This window comes from Hemiscyllium ocellatum, chromosome 2, assembly GCF_020745735.1.
Source record: "Hemiscyllium ocellatum isolate sHemOce1 chromosome 2, sHemOce1.pat.X.cur, whole genome shotgun sequence".
Taxonomy (NCBI): domain Eukaryota; kingdom Metazoa; phylum Chordata; class Chondrichthyes; order Orectolobiformes; family Hemiscylliidae; genus Hemiscyllium; species Hemiscyllium ocellatum.
This window is the reverse complement of record NC_083402.1, coordinates 128,277,457-128,295,875: the sequence shown is the minus strand read 5'-3', so window position 1 is coordinate 128,295,875 and position 18,419 is coordinate 128,277,457. Positions and strand designations below refer to the sequence as shown.

The window sequence follows — 18,419 nt, the reverse complement described above, 5'->3', positions numbered from 1 at the left end:
CTGAAAAAGAGACTTAATAGATTAACAACCCTGTGAGGGTGGGAACAAATCTTCTTCCCCCTTGTCTTGAATGGGAGACAACATATTTTTAAGATGTGTTCCCCAATTTGACTCTCACAAAGGTAACAATTTTCCTGGTGTCACCTAATTTAGTCCAGTTACAATGTGTTATGTTTCAGTAAGGTCACCTTTCATCCTCAACTCTGATGGATTGAGGCCCAACCAATTCAAACTTATTATAAGCCATTCAACTCTCCTTGCCCACTTGCTCTCACTGTGCAGAATACTCTGCAGAGAGAATGGAATAAGACAAATTTTGAAACTGAAATGGTCATCTGATTTTTCAGGAGTTATGGAGGAAGTTAAAAACAGGAAATTGAGGCAAGTAATCTCTACAAAGGCAGTAGGTGTATACTTAAGAGGGAATCAAGAGGGCAAAAAGCGGACATTAGATAGCGTTGGCAAATGGAATTAAGGAGAATCCAAAAGGTTTTTACAAATACATTAAGGACAAAAAGGTACCTAGGGTGAGATAGGGCCTCTCAAAGATCAGCAAGGTGGCCTTTGTGTGGAGCCGCAGAAAACGGGGAGAGATACTAAATGAGTATTTTGCATCAGTATTTACTGTGGAAAAGTATATGGAAGATATAGATTGTAGGGAAGTAGATGGTGACATCTTGCAAAATTTCCATATTACAGAGGAGGAAGTGCTGGATGTCTTGAAATGGGTAAAGGTGGATAAATCTCCAGGATCTTATCAGGTGTACCCGAGAACTCTGCGGGAAGCTAGAGAAGTGATTGCTGGGCCTCTTGCTGAGATATTCGTATCATTGATAGTCACAGGTGAGGTGCTGGAAAACTGGAGGTTGACAAACGTGGTGCCACTGTTGAGGAAGGGTGGTAAGGACAAACCAGGGAACTATAGGCTAGTGAGCCTGACTTCGGTGGTGGGCAAGTTGTTGGAGGGAATCCTGAGGGATAGGATGTACAAGTATTTGGAAAGGCAAGGACTGATTAGCAATAGTCAACATGGCTTTGTGTGTGGGAAATCATGTCTCTCAAACTTGATTGAGTTTTTTGAAGAAGTAACAAAGAGAATTGATGGGGGCAGAGCAGTAGATGTGATCTATATGGATTTCAGTAAGGTGTTCGACAAGGTTCCCCATGGAATACTGATTAGCAAGGTTAGATCTCATGGAATATAGGGAGAGCTTGGCTCAAAGGTAGAAGACAGGGTGGTGGTGGAGGGTTGTTTTTCAGACTGGAGGATTGTGACCAGTGGACTGCCTCAAGGATCGGTGCTGGGTCCTCTACTTTGTCATTTACCAAATGATTTGAATGCAAGCATAAGAGGTACAGTTAGTAAGTTTGCAGATGGCACCAAAATTGGAGGTGTAGTGCACAGCAAAGAGGGTTACCTCAGATTACAACAGGATCTGGATCAGATGGGCCAATGGGCTGAGAAGTGGCAAATGGAGTTTAATTCCGATAAATGCGAGGTGCTGCATTTTGGGGAAGCAAATCCTAGCAGGATTTGTACACTTAATGGTAAGGTCCAAGGGAGTGTTGCTGAACAAAGAGACCTTGCAGTGCAGGTTCATAGCTCCTTGAAAGTGGAGTCGCGGGTAGATAGGATAGTGAAGTAGGGATTTGATATGCTTTCCTTTATTGGTCAGAATATTGAGTACAGGAGTTGGGAGGTAATGTTGCGGCTGTACAGGACATTGATTAGGCCACAGTTGGAATATTACGTGCAATTCTGGTCTCCTTCCTCTCGAAAGACGTTGTGAAACTTGAAAGGGTTCAGAAAAGATTTACAAGGATATTGCCAGGGTTGGAGGATTTGAACTATCGAGAGAGGCTGAACAGTCTGGGGCTGTTTTCCCTGGAGTGTCGGAGGCTGAGGGGTGGCCTTCTAGAAGTTTACAAAATTGAGGGGCATGGATAGGGTAAATAGACAGTCTTTTCCCTGGGGTCAGGGAGTCCAGAACTAGAGGGCATAGGTTTAGGGTCAGAGGGGTAAGATATAAAAGAGACCTAAGGGGCAACTTTTTCACGCAGAGGGTGGTATGTGTATGGAATGAGCTGTCAGAGGATGTGGTGGAGGCTGGTACAATTGCAACATTTAAGAGGCATTTGGATGGGTTTATGAATAGGAAGGGTTTGGAGGGATATGGCTGGGTGCTGGCAGGTGGGATTGGATTGGGTTGGGATATCTGGACGGGTTGGACCGAAAGGTCTGTTTCCATGCTGTACATCTCTGACGCTAATACCCTAAATGCCACATGCTGGCAGTTTAGAATGCAATTTGTTTGAAGCATGTTACAAAACGGATAGTATTTGATTGTTGGGGATTGGGAGCAACGCTAGGACCGAAGGCACCTATTCAAAACTGCTAACTTTAAACTAAACTGAAGTGGACTGGCAGCAGTATATCTTGTCATATCATCATAGAAATATTGTGCACAGAAACAGACCCTTTGGTCGAACTCGTCCATGCTGACCAGATAGCCTGATCTAATCTAGTCCCATTTGTCAGCACTTAGCCATATTCCTGTAACCGCTTTCTTTCTATTTATATACCCATCCAGATGCATTTTAAATGCTGTAATTGTACCAGTTTCCACCTATTCCTCTGACAACTCCTGCCATAGTGTGACAAAGTTGCCCATTAGGTCCCTTTTTTCTATCTTGCCCCCCTCACTCTAAATCTATGCCCTCTCGTTATGGACACTCTCTTTCCCCCTGCCTCTGAGGAAAATACCTTGTCTATTCATACTATCCATGTGCCTCATGATTTTATAAACCTTTTATAAGGTCACCCCTCAGCCTCTGATGCTCCGGGGAAAATAGCCCCAGTCTATTCAGCACCACCTTATAGCTCAAATCCATCAACCCTGACAACATCCTTGTGCATCTTTTATGAATCCTTTCAAGTTTCACAACATCCTTTCTGTGGGAAGAAGACCAGAATTGCACACAATATTCCAACAGTGGCCTAACCAATGTCCTGCAACATGACCTCCCAACTCCTGTACTCAATACTCTGACCAATAAAGGAAAGCATACCAAATGCCACCTTCACTATCCTATCTACCTGCGACTTTACTTTCCAGGAGCTATGAACCTGCACTCCAAGGTCTTTGTTTAGCAGCACTCCCCAGGCCCTTACTATTAAGTATACAGGTCCTGCTCTGATTTGTTTTCCAAAATGCAGCACCTCACTTTATGTAAATTAAACTCCATCTGCCACTCATCAGCCCATCTAAGCAAGATGCCATTGTACTGAAGTAACATTCTTCGCTGTCCACTGCACCTCCAATTTTGGTGTCTCTTGCAATATGATGAAACAAAGAAATAGATATGTAGATAAGTGTAGTCAGTGTTCAAGAATTTAAGAATATGTTAGATGGGCATGGACTAAAATGGATGGGAATGCAATGACAGGATTTAAAAGCTTGAAGTCCAAGTGCACGTAACATGTGAAAACATAGTGACATTAATGGAAGTAGAAAAATAATTTTATAATACAATGCTTATTTACAGATTGGTGACTTGTACAAAGCTGGTAAACTGAATCTTGCAGCAATAATCCAACTATGCAATTCATGTCTCAGTCTTCATGAAGATCAGCGTAACCAAGTGGGCCCAGCAGAACTCAAACAACATCATCTTACCTTGGAAAAATCCGCAGAGTTCCTGAAAACAGAACTCATTGCAATGAAGGAGCAAAGGTAATTGCACGGCTTAACCAATTAGGGATGCATTACTTTGTCACTCTAGTTGTTGGAGAAATGTGACCTGGTGCTACTTAGTGAGTAACATTCTTATTGTGCTTTATTAAAATCCGCTAAATGTGAACTTGTTAGTTATTAAACCTAACTTTTGCATTTTGACATGTGTTTAAAGGCTTTAGGGTGTAGGTTTGCTTGCTGAGCTGTAGGTTTGATATCCAGACGTTTCATTACCTGGCTAGGTAACATCATCAGTGGCGACCTCCAAGTGAAGCAAAGCTGTTGTCTCCTGCTTTCTATTTATATCTTTCTCCTGGATGGGGTTCCTGGGGTTTGTGGTGATGTCATTTCCTGTTCATTTTCTGAGGGGGTTGATAGATGGCATCTAGATCTGTGTGTTTGTTTATGGCGTTGTGGTTGGAGTGCCAGGCCTCTTGGAATTCTCTGGCATACCTTTGCTTAGCCTGTCCCAGGCTAGAAGTGTTGTCCCAGTCAAAATGGTGGCTTTTTTCATCCGTGTGTAGGTCTACGAGGGAGAGAGGGTCGTGTCTTTTTGTGGCTAGCTGGTGTTCGTGTATCCTAGTGGCTAACTTTCTTCCTGCTTGTCCTACGTAGTGTTTGTGGCAGTCCTTGCATGGAATTTTGTAGATGACGTTGGTTTTGTCCATGGGTTGTACTGGGTGTTTTAAGTTTGTTAGTTTTTGTTGGTGGGTTTGTGTGCTACTAGGATTCTGAGGGGTCTTAGTAGTCTGGCTGTCATTTCTGAAACTTCTTTAATGTATGATAAGGTGGTTAGGGGTTAAGGGTGTAGGTTTGCTCATAGCCCCATAGACCTACACACGGATGAAAAAAGTCACAATTTCGACTAGGCCAACACCTCTATCCTGGGACAGGCTAAGCAAAGGCATGCCAGAGAATTCCCAGAGGTCTGGCATTCCAACCACAACGCCATAAACCAACACACAGATCTAGATGCCATCTATCAATCCCTCAGAAAACGAACAGGAAATGACATCACCAGAAGCCCCAGGAACACCATCCAGGAGAAAGATATAAATAGAAAACAGGAGACAATAGTTTTGCTTCACTTGGAGGTCGCCACTGATGATGTTACTTAGCCAGGTAATGAAACGTCTGGATATCAAACCTACAGCTCGGTGAGCAAACCTACACCCTAAATCTCAACCTGACCTACAAACCTTCACAAACCTTGTTTAAAGACTAATGGTTTATGTTAAAACGTGTATGGTATTAAGGGAATTGCGTTTAGAAACAAAAAACTAGCACTTATTAAACCTGAGCAACAACCTAAGGGCAGTTCAGACAATGTAGAATTATAGCTGAAAATGTGTTGCTGAAAAAGCGCAGCAGGTCAGGCAGCATCCAAGGAGCAGGAGAATCGACATTTCGGGCATGAGCCCTTCTTCAGGAATGAGGAGTGTGCCAAGCAGGCTAAGATAAAAGTTGGGGAGGAGGGACTTGGGGGAGGGGTGTTAGAAATCCAATAGGTGAAAGGAAATTAAGGTGAGGGTGATAGGCCGGGGTGGGGGCGAAGAGGTTAGGAAGAAGATTGCACGTTAGGAAGGTGGTGCTGAGTTCGAGGATTGGGACTGAGATAAGATGGGGGGGAGGGAAAATGAGGAAACTGGAGAAATCTGAGTTCATCCCTTGTGGTTGGAGGGTTCCTAGGTGGAAGATGAGGCACTCTTCCTCCAGCTGCCATGTTGCTATGATCTGGCGATGGAGGAGTCCAAGGACTTGCATGTCCTTGGTGGAGTGGGAAGGGGAGTTCAAGTGTTGGTTGGTCTGGGTGTCCCAGAGATATTCTCTGAAACATTCCGCAAGTAGGCGGCCTGTCTCCCCAATATAGAGGAGGCTACATCGGGTGCAGCGGATGCAGTAAATGATGTGTGTGGAGGTGCAGGTGAATTTGTGATGGATATGGAAGGATCCCTTGGGGCCTTGGAGGGAAGTAAGGGGGAGGTGTGGGTGCAAGTTTTGCATCTCTTGCGGTTGCAGGGGAAGGTGCCGGGAGTGGAGGTTGGGTTGGTGGGGAGTGTGGACCTGACAAGGGAGTCACGGAGGAAGTGGTCTTTTTGGAACGCTGATAGGGGAGGGGAGGGAAATATATCCTTGGTGGTGGGGTCTATTTGGAGGTGGCGGAAATGACGGATGATATGATGCATATGGAGGTTGGTGGGGTGGTAGATGAGGACCAGTGGGGTTCTGTCCTGGTGGCGATTGGAGGGGCGGGGCTCAAGGTCGAGGAACGGGAAGTGGAGGAGATGCGGTGGAGAGCATCGTTGATCACGTCTGGGAGGAAATTGCGGTCTCTGAAGAAGGCCATCTGGGTTGTACGCTATTGGAACTGGTCCTCCTGGGAGCAGAATGCGGCGGAGACTAAGGAATTGGGAATATGGGATGGCGTTTTTACAGGGGACAGGGTGGGAGGAGGTGTAGTCTAGGTAGCTGTGGGAGTCAGTCTGTTTATAGTAAATGTCCATGTTGATTCGGTCATTCGAGATAGAAATGGAGAGGTGTAGGAAGGGGAGGGAGGAGTCTGAGACGGTCCAGGTAAATTTGAGGTAGGGGTGGAAGGTGTTGGTAAAGTGGATGAACTGTTTAACCTCCCCATGGGAGCATGAGGCAGTGCCTCCAGCATCTGCAGTCCACATTTTCTCCAATGTAGAATTATAGGATTGTATTCTAATTGTTTAATTGTAAGACTAAAAGGATGTAGAGCTATAAACAATAATTAGTTGAAAAATTGTCACTGACAACACTTACCTTTTTATTTAAGTTTCGCTGTTAATGTTTGGATGCAGTAGAATGGCTGATAGGGATTTAAATTAGTGTTCGGCTCAATGTCTGAGAAAGCTGAAGTTTAATTAAAGCACAGTTAATTCACAAGTGTTTAGTTTTAAATAATTTCTCATCCTAATTATTTTCTTGTATTCATTGTTGAAATGGAACCACTCAAGTTCTATTCCCTACTCATAGTTCTTTCAAAAGTCTCCGGCTGCACACTCATGCGCTCTGTCAAAAATTGTTAAAACCAATGTGTATTTAAAAGTTTAAAAATTACATATCTGTTCCTCACCAGAGTGGCCTGAACATGTTCTGCTCCTCTTCAGATGAAGGCCTAAGCAGTCTCCATCTACCATATCCTCCTCCACTTAGTTGAGCTTGTATTTACTTCGAGTAGCTTCTCCTCCTTCAATTTCACTCACCTCCCCCAAATAAAAGGAATTGCCGTAGGCCTTGCAACAATGCTTTAGTATTGTGGCATGCTGAAAATCAAGCCCTACTATTCCCAGAATAATCACAAGTTTAAAAAAGAATCAAAATATGCAAAATGGTGGATTGTATGTCAGACATAGGCTAACAAAAACACAGTCCAGATCTGTGCTTAATAATAACATCTATTAACAAATAATGGGTTCTAACCACAGGTAAGCCACTGTAAACTTTTGACAGATTAACTGTTGCCACTTACTAAACTACCCTCTGCGTTTTTGGGCCAAAATGATTAGTGTCATGGATAAATGCAAAGGAATCTGGAAAAAACAGTTCTCCCAATCCAGTGATAACTGAACTCTTTCAGATTACAAGGAATTCCTATACTTCAATCTCCTTCAGCATGTTCTTTTTAATTTATTGCAGGAGGCACAGGCAATTGGTATGCTAACTGCAAAATCTCATACTTTCCAGTTAAAGGCCACAAATGGTGAGGAAAAATAAGTAGGCATGTTGGCGATTGAAATAAGTTTATGTAGTGGGTGACTCACTCGTAGCCGTCCAATTTAGATAAGTAATTGCACCACGCAAACCTTGAGTTATTGACTGTGTTTGTTTGTGAGCTCAGAGGGAGAGACCAGTTGATCCAATGGTTACATGTCACTCTGAGCCACAGAGAGTTGTGAGATTATATAGGTTACAATCATTTAACAATTAACAAACAGTTGATTGCAGGGTGATGAGCAAACTAGGCATCCTGTCCGGTCACGAGCTTCAGTCACGTAGTATCTGGACAGTGTTAGTTAATAGTTGATAAGCAAGTGTTAGTATACCATGGGTCCTTGCAAAGCGAAGAATATTTCCTTGCATGGGAGTAATTTGTCAGGTATCAATACAGCTGCAAGGCCAACCACCTCTGATGAGCATGGGAAAACACAGACTTTAGTAAGCAGGCACGAAATGAGAATCAAATGGTTTCCAGGCTTTTAGAATGTGACAAAATGGCTGTGCCGAATCAAAAGTGTTCCCAAAAGGCTGATTCAGGCTTACCCTTATCCTCCCCTTTCACTGTCAGAAACTGCATTCAAGAGATCATTCTCTGCCATTTTCACCAACTTCAGACTCATGCTCCCATTTTTTTTGAGGGAACAAGTCCTTTCACATCCCTGCATTGTTTCTCAACTGCCTTCAACATCTTTCCCTCCTTACTTGCAGGAAATGTAACATCTTGTTTTTTTTTAAATTCCCCACGCCTTATAACCCAAATATCTCTTTGAAATGACCCTAAGTGTATGCTGATTTCTGTTCATGTGACCTAGTCAACATAAATGATGAAATATAGATTGGGTGACAGCATGTGGATTATCTCTGGTTCAGTCCATTATTTCAGAGCTTCTGGTCAGCTGTGATTTTTAATTCATCTCTTTTCTTCTTTGATCTCTGCTTCCTGCAGTGTTCCAAAGAAGCATAACCTAATCTTGAGTGGAGGTTGGCTATTTTATTGTAGTACTGTATAGATTTCCAAACCCAGCATTGAATTTAACAAATTCCAATCACAATCTCTGCCAATAATCGTACTTTCTTTTAATTTTGCTGATAGTTTTCTCTTGAAAAAAATTAGTTTTTACTTTTTTGAACACCAGTTTATCTTCATTCTGCCATTTACATCTCCTGTGGACAGTCTCCTTATTTTATATAAAAAATATGTTGTGCTGGAAATTGGGCATTTCCAGCAATATGGTAACATTTTTTTGTTTCTTTGCTTATTCCATTGCCATCCAATTTGGTTCTTTATCACTAACTCTTGTGATGTAATCTTCCACCCTGTCTTGTCTCTTTCCATCTTTTCATTCCTCTATCAATTGGTTAAATTGCATTAGCGTTTCTAGCCTTTCCCCATTCAGATGAAAGATAATTGACCCAAAATATTAATTCTGTTTCCTCACTTACTACCTGGTCTGCTCAGTTCTTCCAACATTTTCAATGTTGTTATACCAGATTTCCATATCATTTGCAGCGTGCATTTGAGAATCTAATGTTTTGAATAAAAACTTGATTGTAAATGTAAAACTAATCAATTTACTTGTTTCATGAATGTGTTCTGGTGTAATAGTTTTTCAGTTGCACACTATGGTTTTTTTTGTAAATAGATATGCAATTACTGGACTTGATTTTTATTTCAGTTTGGGAGCTAAGACTTGACATAATTGCATCTATTAAATTTTGATCTATTTCTTTAGATTGAAATAATGGTCTGATACATTTTTAGTAACTTTCAAGAGTAAACGACCAAAAGTCTTGTACAGGGAAATGTGGAAATGTTCATGGGCAAACTTCTCCAGGCTTAGTGATCTTTCCTTATAATTTCTTTAGATCATGAATATAGTTGCATCAAATGAAAATATGATGTCTTTGAAACCAAGTAGAGTTCTCGTTTGACTACTCGCAGTTTTACTTGTGCAAGTAAAATCCATCAAACATAACTAATCACAATTATTCATCGTGTTTTGAGACTATAAGTGTGTAATTTTTTTTGGTGTTCAGTTAGTCATAACTTTTTTGTATAGCTAATTTGTGATCCAAGGATGCATTTAAATCACTGTTAACAGTAAGCATTTGTAAAATAATAAGTTTATGAAAGATCATTTTAATGTTTAGCTGCTGAATTTTTGAAACATCTATTCTCAGCCAGAAGATAACACAAGAAATTTTGCCATCAGTACAAGCTTCGATAGTTAAAATGGACACTGCATGGGATAAGAAATGGGAACAGTACTCCAATAGAACTGGTTGTTCCCCAGTGAGGAGAAAATATCCTGTGAGTAGTAAGATTTGAATACTTTCTCTCTTTTTTTTCAATTGCCAGAACGTTGTTGCATTTCACCACAAATATATTTTCAGTGATTGGATCTAAATATATAATGTGTGTCAGAAGAAAATGTAGAGTTTTGATGTAAGGAAGACCAGAAGACTTGAATATATTAACCTCAATGAAATTTGTATGAGAAGGGACATTGCAGTATATATGGAGGGGAGGGGGGAGGAAATTAGTGTCTGATGCAGTTCAAAGTTCAGAAAATTGTGGGATTCCAAGGATAAGCTTAACTGTGATTTTTGACAATTCTAGAAATGATACAATTATTTTTGTTCAAACTGCTCGAGGTCAAATACTCCTCCTCAAAAACTGTTTTTTTTTCCCATTTCATATTAACAATAAATTAGGACTTTTTACCAAGGCAAATATTGAATCATGAATTGAAGACCATTTTACATGTCATTTACTTGGTAATCTTGAATTGACTGTTGTTCACTTAACGGGGATATTTTCATTTTTTTCATAGGTCCTTGATCTTTTCCCAAATATGCCGCCATTGTCTTTTGAACCATCTTCAGAAGAAGCTTACAAAAGTAGTATATTTTATACTCACTTTGCTACACTTCCAGGTGGGTTCAGAAAATATATAAATTACACTTTCGTCAATCCCTGTAGTTTGCTTCTAACATTTAAAGACAAAACGCTCCTGATTTTAAAATTAATGCTTGAAGATATTTCTAGCATTTAGGGGTTTTTTTGTGCTTGTTTGTCTGTCTTGTGTTAAGATGCAATTTGTTTGTTTTTCTAATCCCTCATGGCATCGTCCTTGTCTGTTCCTAGTTTTACTCTAAATTCACAATATTCTGAGCTACATTGTTCCTCTAATTCTGGCCTCTGGAGCATCCGATGTTTACTCTGTCCACAGTTGGTACATGTGTCTTCCTAGAAATTTTATACTCCTGCCCCAGTTTTGGCCTCTTTCAATCCGACGTGCCAATATACTCTTTTAATCCTTGGCTCACTTGTGCATATCCTTCCCAGTCCGTACCTTCCTTGAATGTTACTATGGTGGCAGCCTTCAGAAATTGGGGTCCCAGATTCTAGAACACTACCTAAACTATTCCATCGTAAACTATTCAGCTGACTGCCACTGTTTTCATTCCATCATTTAGACGAGAATCCAGAGTTTGAATATTCCTGTTTTAGATTAGATTAGACTTACAGTGTGGAAACAGGCCCTTCGGCCCAACAAGTCCACACCGACCCGCCGAAGCGCAACCCACCCATACCCCTACATTTACCCCTTACCTAACACTACGGGCAATTTAGCATGGCCAATTCACCTGACCCGCACATCTTTGGACTGTGGGAGGAAACCGGAGCACCCGGAGGAAACCCACGCAGACACGGGGAGAATGTGCAAACTCCACACAGTCGGTCGCCTGAGTTGGGAATTGAACCCGGGTCTCAGGCGCTGTGAGGCAGCAGTGCTAACCACTGTGCCACCGTGCCGCCCACTTTGGCCACAAACGCCTGTGAGCTGAAGCTTATGGTTTTATTGGCTACGCGAGGATCATATTGAGATCGGGTGAAAGGAAAAGCGAGGAGAAAGTGAGGACTGCAGATGCTGGAGATCAGAGCTGAAAATGTGTTGCTGGAAAAGCGCAGCAGGTCAGGCAGCATCCAAAGAACAGGAGATTCGACGTTTCGGGCATAAGCCCAGAAGTTGGGCGGCACGGTGGCACAGTAGTTAGCACTGCTGCCTCACAGCGCCGGAGACCCGGGTTCAATTCCCGTCTCAGGCGACTGACTGTGTGGAGTTTGCACATTCTCCCCAAGTCTGCGTGGGTTTCCTCCGGGTGCTCCGGTTTCCTCCCACAGTCCAAAGATGTGCAGGTTAGGTGAATTTGCCAGGATAAATTGCCCGTAGTGTTAGGTAAAGGGGTGGGTTGCGCTTCGGCGGGTCGGTGTGGACTTGTTGGGCCGAAGGGCCTGTTTCCACACTATAGGGAATCTAATCTAATCTAAGTCAGGAGGGCAAAAAGGGGACATGACATAAGCTTTGGCGAATAGAATTAAGGAGAATCCAAAGGGATTTTACAAATACATTAAGGACAAATGGGTAACCAGGGAGAGAATAGGGCCCCTCAAAGATCAGCAAGGTGTTATTTGTGTGGAGACGCAGAAAATGGGCAAGATACTAAGCTAGTATTTTGTATCATTATTTACTGTGGCAAAGGACATGGAAGATATAGAATGTAGGGAAATAGATAGTGACATCTTGAAAAATGTCCACATTACAGTGGAGGAAGTGCTGGATGTCTTGAAATGCATAAAGGTGGATAAATCCCCAGTAGACCTCTGTGGGAAGTTAGAGAAGTGATTGTTAGGCCTCTTGCTGAGATACAAATATCATCGATAGTCATAGGTGAGGTGCCGAAAGACTGGAGGTTGGCTAATTTGGTGCCACTGTTTAAGAAGGGTGGTAAGGACAAGCCAGGGAACTGTAGACCAGTGAGCCTGACATCGTTGGTGGGCAAGTTGTTGGAGGGAATCCTGAGGGACAGGATGTACGTGTATTTGGAAGTGCAAGGACTGATTAGGGATAGTCAACATGACTTTGTCATAAGAAATCATGTGTCTCAAACTTGATATGAGTTTTTTGAAGAAGTAACAAAGAGGATTGATGGCAGGGCGGTAGATGTGATCTGTTTGGACCTCAGTAAGGTGTTCGACAAGGTTTCCCCGTGGGAGACTGGTTAGCAAGGTTGGATCTCTCAGAATACAGGGAGAACTAGCCATTTGAATACAGAGCTGGCTCAAAGGTAGAAGACAGAGGGTGTGGTGGTAGGTTGTTTTTCCAGACTGGAGGCCTGTGACCAGTGGAGTCCACTACTTTTGGTCATTTACATAATGATTTGGATGTGAGCATATGATGCATAGTAAGTTTGAAGACACCAAAATTGGAGGTGTAGTGGACAGTGAAGATGTTTACCTCTGATTACAACAGGATCTTGATCAGGGCCAATGAGCTGAGAAGTGGCAGATAGAGTTTAATTCAGATAAATAGGAGGTGCTGTATTTTGGGAAAGCAAATCTTAGCAGGACTTAATGGTAAGGTCCTAGGGAGTGTTGCTGAACAAAGAGACCTTGGAGTGCAGGTTCATAGCTCCTTGAAAGTGGAGTCACAGGTAGATAGGATAGTGAAGAAGACGTTTAGTATGCTTTCCTTTATTGGTCAGAGTATTGAGTACAGGAGTTGGGAGGTCATGTGGCTGTACAGGACATTGGCTAGGCCACTTAGAATATTGTGTGCAATTCTGGTCTCCTTCCTATCGGGAAGATGTTGTGAAACTTGAAAGTGTTCAGAAAAGATTTACAGGGGTGTTGCCAGGGTTGGAGGATTTGAGCTGTTGGGAGAGGTAGAACAGACTGGGCCTGTGTTCCCTGGAGCGTCGAAGGCTGAGGGGTGACCTTCTAGAAGTTTACAAAGTTATGAGGGGCATGGATAGGATAAATAGGCAAAGTCTTTTCCCTGGGGTGTTGAGTCCAGAACTGGAGGGCATAGGTTTAGGGTGAGAGGGGAAGGATATAAAAGAGGCCTAAGGGGCAACTTTTTCATGCAGAGGGTGGTACGTGTATGGGAATGAGCTGCCAGAGGAAGTGGTGGAGGCTGGTACAATTGCAACATTTAAAAGGCATTTGGATGGGGATATGAATAGGAAGGGTTTGGAGGGATATGGGCTGGGTGCTGGCAGTTGTAACTAGATTGGTTTGGGATATCTGGTCAGCATGGGCAGGTTGTACCAAAGGGTCTGTTTGTGCTGTACGTCTCTATGACTCCATGTGGTTAAATATCACAAATCCTATTATTAAGCTGTTTAAAAAAAACTCTTATTTTCATGTGCAGTTTCAAAGAATATTTCATTGGATGTGTAATTGTGTGCACCTACACTAGCATTTTTTAGGCTTTCTTTTCAGTCAGTTGGTTCCAGAATAGCACCGTAGGAAAACTAATATGTCAGCAGATTACTTGCTGTCACTGCATAGCAGTACAATATGGATTTTCATTTAAAACATAGTACAATACTCAGAATTTTCTATCTTGAAATTTAACTTTTTCTTTATATAGCTGTGTGATAAAGCCTGTAGCTGTGAAATGTTTAATATGTTATGTAGACTGGAATAATCCTTTATGCAATTTGAAGCCTAAATCTTCACATTTTTTCCATTTTGAATAGGGCTTGAAGAGTCATGTGCAAGAAGTTCAAAAAAAGGTGATAGTGGTATAGAAAGCCTTACAAGAAGTTTTAATGACCTAAGCACATCGAAGTTGCAATGTTCTGGGAGGTATGGTCTATAGTACTCTGAACTATTAATTCAAACATGCTGTATTCTTGAATCAAGTAAAGTTACGCAGTTTGCATATTTTATTCCTTGTAGCTTTGTCTCGAATCACGTTTCATGTACAATAGTTCCCCCACCACCACCATTCCTGTACCCGTGGAGGATGTTTTTCAGGTCCTAACCACAGAAGCCCGAAACTGTGGATATGAGCGAACTCATCAAATTAAATGGGAAACACATCTTCCTGGCGGCCTCCTGGTCCCTGGTTCCAGAAGGTTCACTATAATATGTTCCAGCCAAAGGAAACCATGGAAAACAATTCCGCGGATATGGGGCCCCCTATACAATTTGAAAATTTCATGTTGCTGTTCAATGATATGTAGTCTATACTGTAGTTCTGTTCGTCGAGCTGGGAATTTGTGTTGCAGGCGTTTCGTTCCCTGATTAGGTGACATCCTTGATGCTTGGTAGCGTCCTGTGAAGCGCTTCTGTGACCTTTCCTCCGGCATTTGTAGTGGTTTGAATCTGCCACTTCCGGTTGTCAGTTCCAGCTGTCCGCTGCAGTGGTCGGTATACTGGTTGATGTGCTTATTGATTTGAATCTGTGGATGAGTGCCATGCCTCTGGGAATTTCCTGGCTGTTCTCTGTTTGGCTTGTCCTATAATAATGTTGTCTCAGTCGAGCTCACGTTGCTTGTCATCTGCGTGTGTGGCTACTAAGGATAGCTGGTCGTGTCGTTTCGTGGCTAGTTGGTGTTCATGGATGCGGATCGTTAGCTGTCTTCCTGTTTGTCCTATGTAGCGTTTTGTGCAGTCCTTGCATGGGATTTCGTACACTACGTTGGTTTTGCTCGTGCTGGGTGTCGGGTTCTTCGTTCTGGTGAGTTGTTGTCTGAGTGGCTGTCGGTTTGTGTGCTGTTATGAGTCCGAGTGGTCGCAGTCATCTGGCTGTCAGTTCGGAAATGCTCTTGATGTGTGGTAGTGTGGCTAGTCCTTTGGGTTGTGGCATGTCCTCGTTCCGTTGTCAACGGAATGTTTGAGACCTCATTTTATTATCTGTAAATCAATTACCACTTAGCTTTGTTCTACACATTTGAATACTGAATCCCACTATCTGAAATTTAAGATGAAATAAGCCTGCTAATGTTTTTATTGTATAAATTAAACACACTGATAATAAACATTACAACTTAGTTAAAAATGAATCCTGTAAATTGCAGTATGTGCCTCACTGCTCTCAAACTCGAGAAAAAAGTGGAAAGTTAACTCCATGCAACATTAATCCTCTTAAGGACTGAGTAATTCTATATACTACATACTTTACATATTCCTAATCCACTGGGAGATTGATACGCAATTAGAATCAAACACACTCTAGTTGTCACCAATATCTCCCTAAAATAAAAAGCCTTTTGATGACCGAGCCAACTTGAGAGAAATTGGAGCGGACAGATACGGGGCAAACAAACAATCAGTTGTCATCTGTATGTGGCAAGTTGAGCTTGCAGCAGTAATTTCATTCTTGTACAAGTTCTGACCCTTACTGGAAAAAGAAACATTTGCCTAAATACAATATGACATAGAGTGAAGACCAACATAAAGTATCGCCAGGTTATAGTCCAACAGATTTATTTGGAAGTACAAGCTTTCAGAGTGATGCTACTTTGTCATGTAGCTAGTGGGGCAGGATCACAGGACAGAGAATTTACAACAAAAGATCAAAGTGTCCTACAACTGATGCAATGTATTGAACAAACCTAGATTGCTGTTTAGTCTTTAACCACTTAGAATGGGGACTGAACAGCAATCTAGGTTTGTTCAATACATTGCATCAGTTGTATGACATTTTGATCTTTTATGGTAAATTCTTTGTCCTATGTTCCTGCCCCACTAGCTACCTGATGAAGGAGCAGCGCTCCGAAAACATCTACTTTCAGATAAATCATTTGGACTATTACCTGGTGTTGATATTTTTTTAAACTTCAGCCCAGTCCAACACTGGCACCTCCACATCAAGATTTAAGTAAGTCAGTGCTAGTGAAGAAAGTTGGAAATACAGGTAGTGGGCAAGTGGAAAATGATGGTTTTAATGAAATTGAGAAAATAACAATTTATGGACTGTTGATGTATTTTGATGCACTATTAACTGTTGATCATTTTACATTGTGGAAAGAGACAAACATTGTTGACCATGATCAAGGAGCGTCCCCTCTACTGACTTAAGTTATTGTCGGATTACCATAGCCACCTCATTTGCCGAGTTTGTTTGCACTCACTGTATCTAACCATTTTATTTAATGTGATGGATTGTATTTGAGATGGAATTCAAGTGGACTCAACTATAGGCCAGTTCTGAGAAGGGGTTAGTGCAAATGTTGCTCATTATCTCAAAGTGCTATTAAATTTGAGCTTTTATCTTTTTTATTAAATTTTGATTTCACCTTCACTTAAAATACTGTTCAGTCTCAGAATTAGCAATAGAAATATTCCCTTAATTCAAACTTTAATCTTCCAGGTTCAGCATTCCGTTTAGAGATCCAACTGAGGAAACTCATTTTACATCTCTTGGAGAGGTAAGAAATATTTTAACACATGACATTTTGTGAAGGGTATGATTGGAATCAGTTCTGTTATGTTCATGAAAAACATAAGACTTCATTTAGCTCACTTGGCTGGACGACTGGTTTGTGATGCAGACTGAGGTCAACCATGCCGGTGCAATTCCTGTACTGTCTGAAGTCACCATGAAGGCCCCACCTTCTTGAGGTCACCCTTTGCCTGAGGTGTAGTGATCCTCCGTTAAACCACCACCAGTCGTGTCTCATGGGTCTTCTGCAACTTTGGTGACTTTGCCCTTTTTATTGTATTCATAAATGTGCTAAGAATAGTGTTTCAAAAGATGCGGATGGGCATTTTTATCAGTTTTAAACTGAGGTTGAAAAATGTTTGTTCTCAGGAATCTGTTGAAATCTCTTGGAATAAAAGACAATGTCTTGAAAGAAAGTCACAGAATTCCTATGCAAATGCAATGGCAAAACAGCAACATACTAAAACTCCAAGTTTGTCACATCTGACTGAACCTACGAATCTCTCTCAGAAAACAGAAGAGCCACTTGAGAATGCTGTTGATCAGTTGGCAGAAGACGTAAGTAAGCATGTTTTTTGTATGAGCTACTGAATCATACAGTAGTCCATTCAGCTTGCAGACACCTTCTCCTACTGCCCCCTTGACCTTGACCCCACCTCCCACCACCAAACCATCATCTCCCAGATCATCCATAACCTCATCACCTCAGGGATCTCCCATCCACCGCCCACAACCCTGCACCGCCCGTTTCTACCTCCTGCCCAAAATCCACAAACCTGACTGTCCCGGCCGACCCATTGTCTCAGCCTGCTCCTGCCCCACCGAACTCATCTCTGCATACCTCGACATAGTCCTGTCCCCCTCAGCCCAAAAACTCCCCACCTACGTTCGGGATACCACCCTCTCCCTCCACCTCCTCCATGATTTTCGCTTCCCCGGCCCCCAACGCCTTAGCTTCACCATGGACATCCAGTCCCTGTACACCTCCATCCCCCATTACAAAGGCCTCAAAGCCCTCCGCTTCTGCCTTTCCCGCTGACCCAACCAGTACCCTTCCACTGACACCCTCCTTCGACTGTCTGAACTGGTCCTCACTCTGAACAACTTCTCTTTCCAATCCTCCCACTTTGTCCAAACCAAAAGAGTAGCCATGGGCCCCAGCTATGCCTGCCTCTTCGTTGGATATGTGGAACAGTCCATCTTCTGCAGCTACATTGGCACCAACCCCCACCATTTCCTTCGCTACATCGATGACTATATCGGCGCTACCTCGTGCTCCCACGAGGAGGATGAACAGTTCATCCACTTTACTAACATCTTCCACTCTGACCTCAAATTTACCTGGACCATCTCAGGCTCCTCCCTCCCCTTCCTAGACCTCTCCATTTCTATCATGGGCAACCGACTCAACACAGACATTTACTATAAACAGATCGACTCCCTCAGCTACCTGGATTACACCACCTCCCACCCTGCCCCCTGTAAAAACGCCATCCCATATTCCCAATTCCTTCGTCTCCACCGCATCTGCACCCAGGAAGACCAATTCTAATACCGAACAACCCAGATGGCCGCCTCTTTCAAAGACCGCATTTTCCCTTCACACGTGGTTGACGATGCTCTCCACTGCATCTCCTCCACTTCCCGCTCCTCCGCCCTTGAACCCCGCTCCTCCAATCACCACCAGGACAGAACCCTC

General features: G+C 42.5%; 1 protein-coding gene and 1 non-coding gene across 3 annotated transcripts in view; both read left to right on the top strand.

The window, feature by feature from the left end:
• The window catches only part of haus6 (HAUS augmin-like complex, subunit 6), a 62,686-nt gene that overhangs the window by 30,831 nt on the left and 13,436 nt on the right, over positions 1 to 18,419 (top strand). For both annotated transcript variants that reach the window (XM_060840026.1, XM_060840035.1), the window contains 6 exons: positions 3,547 to 3,734; positions 9,660 to 9,789; positions 10,313 to 10,415; positions 14,028 to 14,136; positions 16,649 to 16,706; positions 17,090 to 17,278. In XM_060840026.1, the coding sequence (XP_060696009.1) occupies positions 3,547 to 3,734; positions 9,660 to 9,789; positions 10,313 to 10,415; positions 14,028 to 14,136; positions 16,649 to 16,706; positions 17,090 to 17,278 (777 nt within the window). The remainder of the gene's footprint in view (positions 1 to 3,546; positions 3,735 to 9,659; positions 9,790 to 10,312; positions 10,416 to 14,027; positions 14,137 to 16,648; positions 16,707 to 17,089; positions 17,279 to 18,419) is intronic.
• On the top strand, positions 15,473 to 15,602 carry LOC132830011 (small Cajal body-specific RNA 8). The gene has a single exon (XR_009646303.1). It is a non-coding gene; the product is annotated as a small Cajal body-specific RNA 8 (non-coding RNA).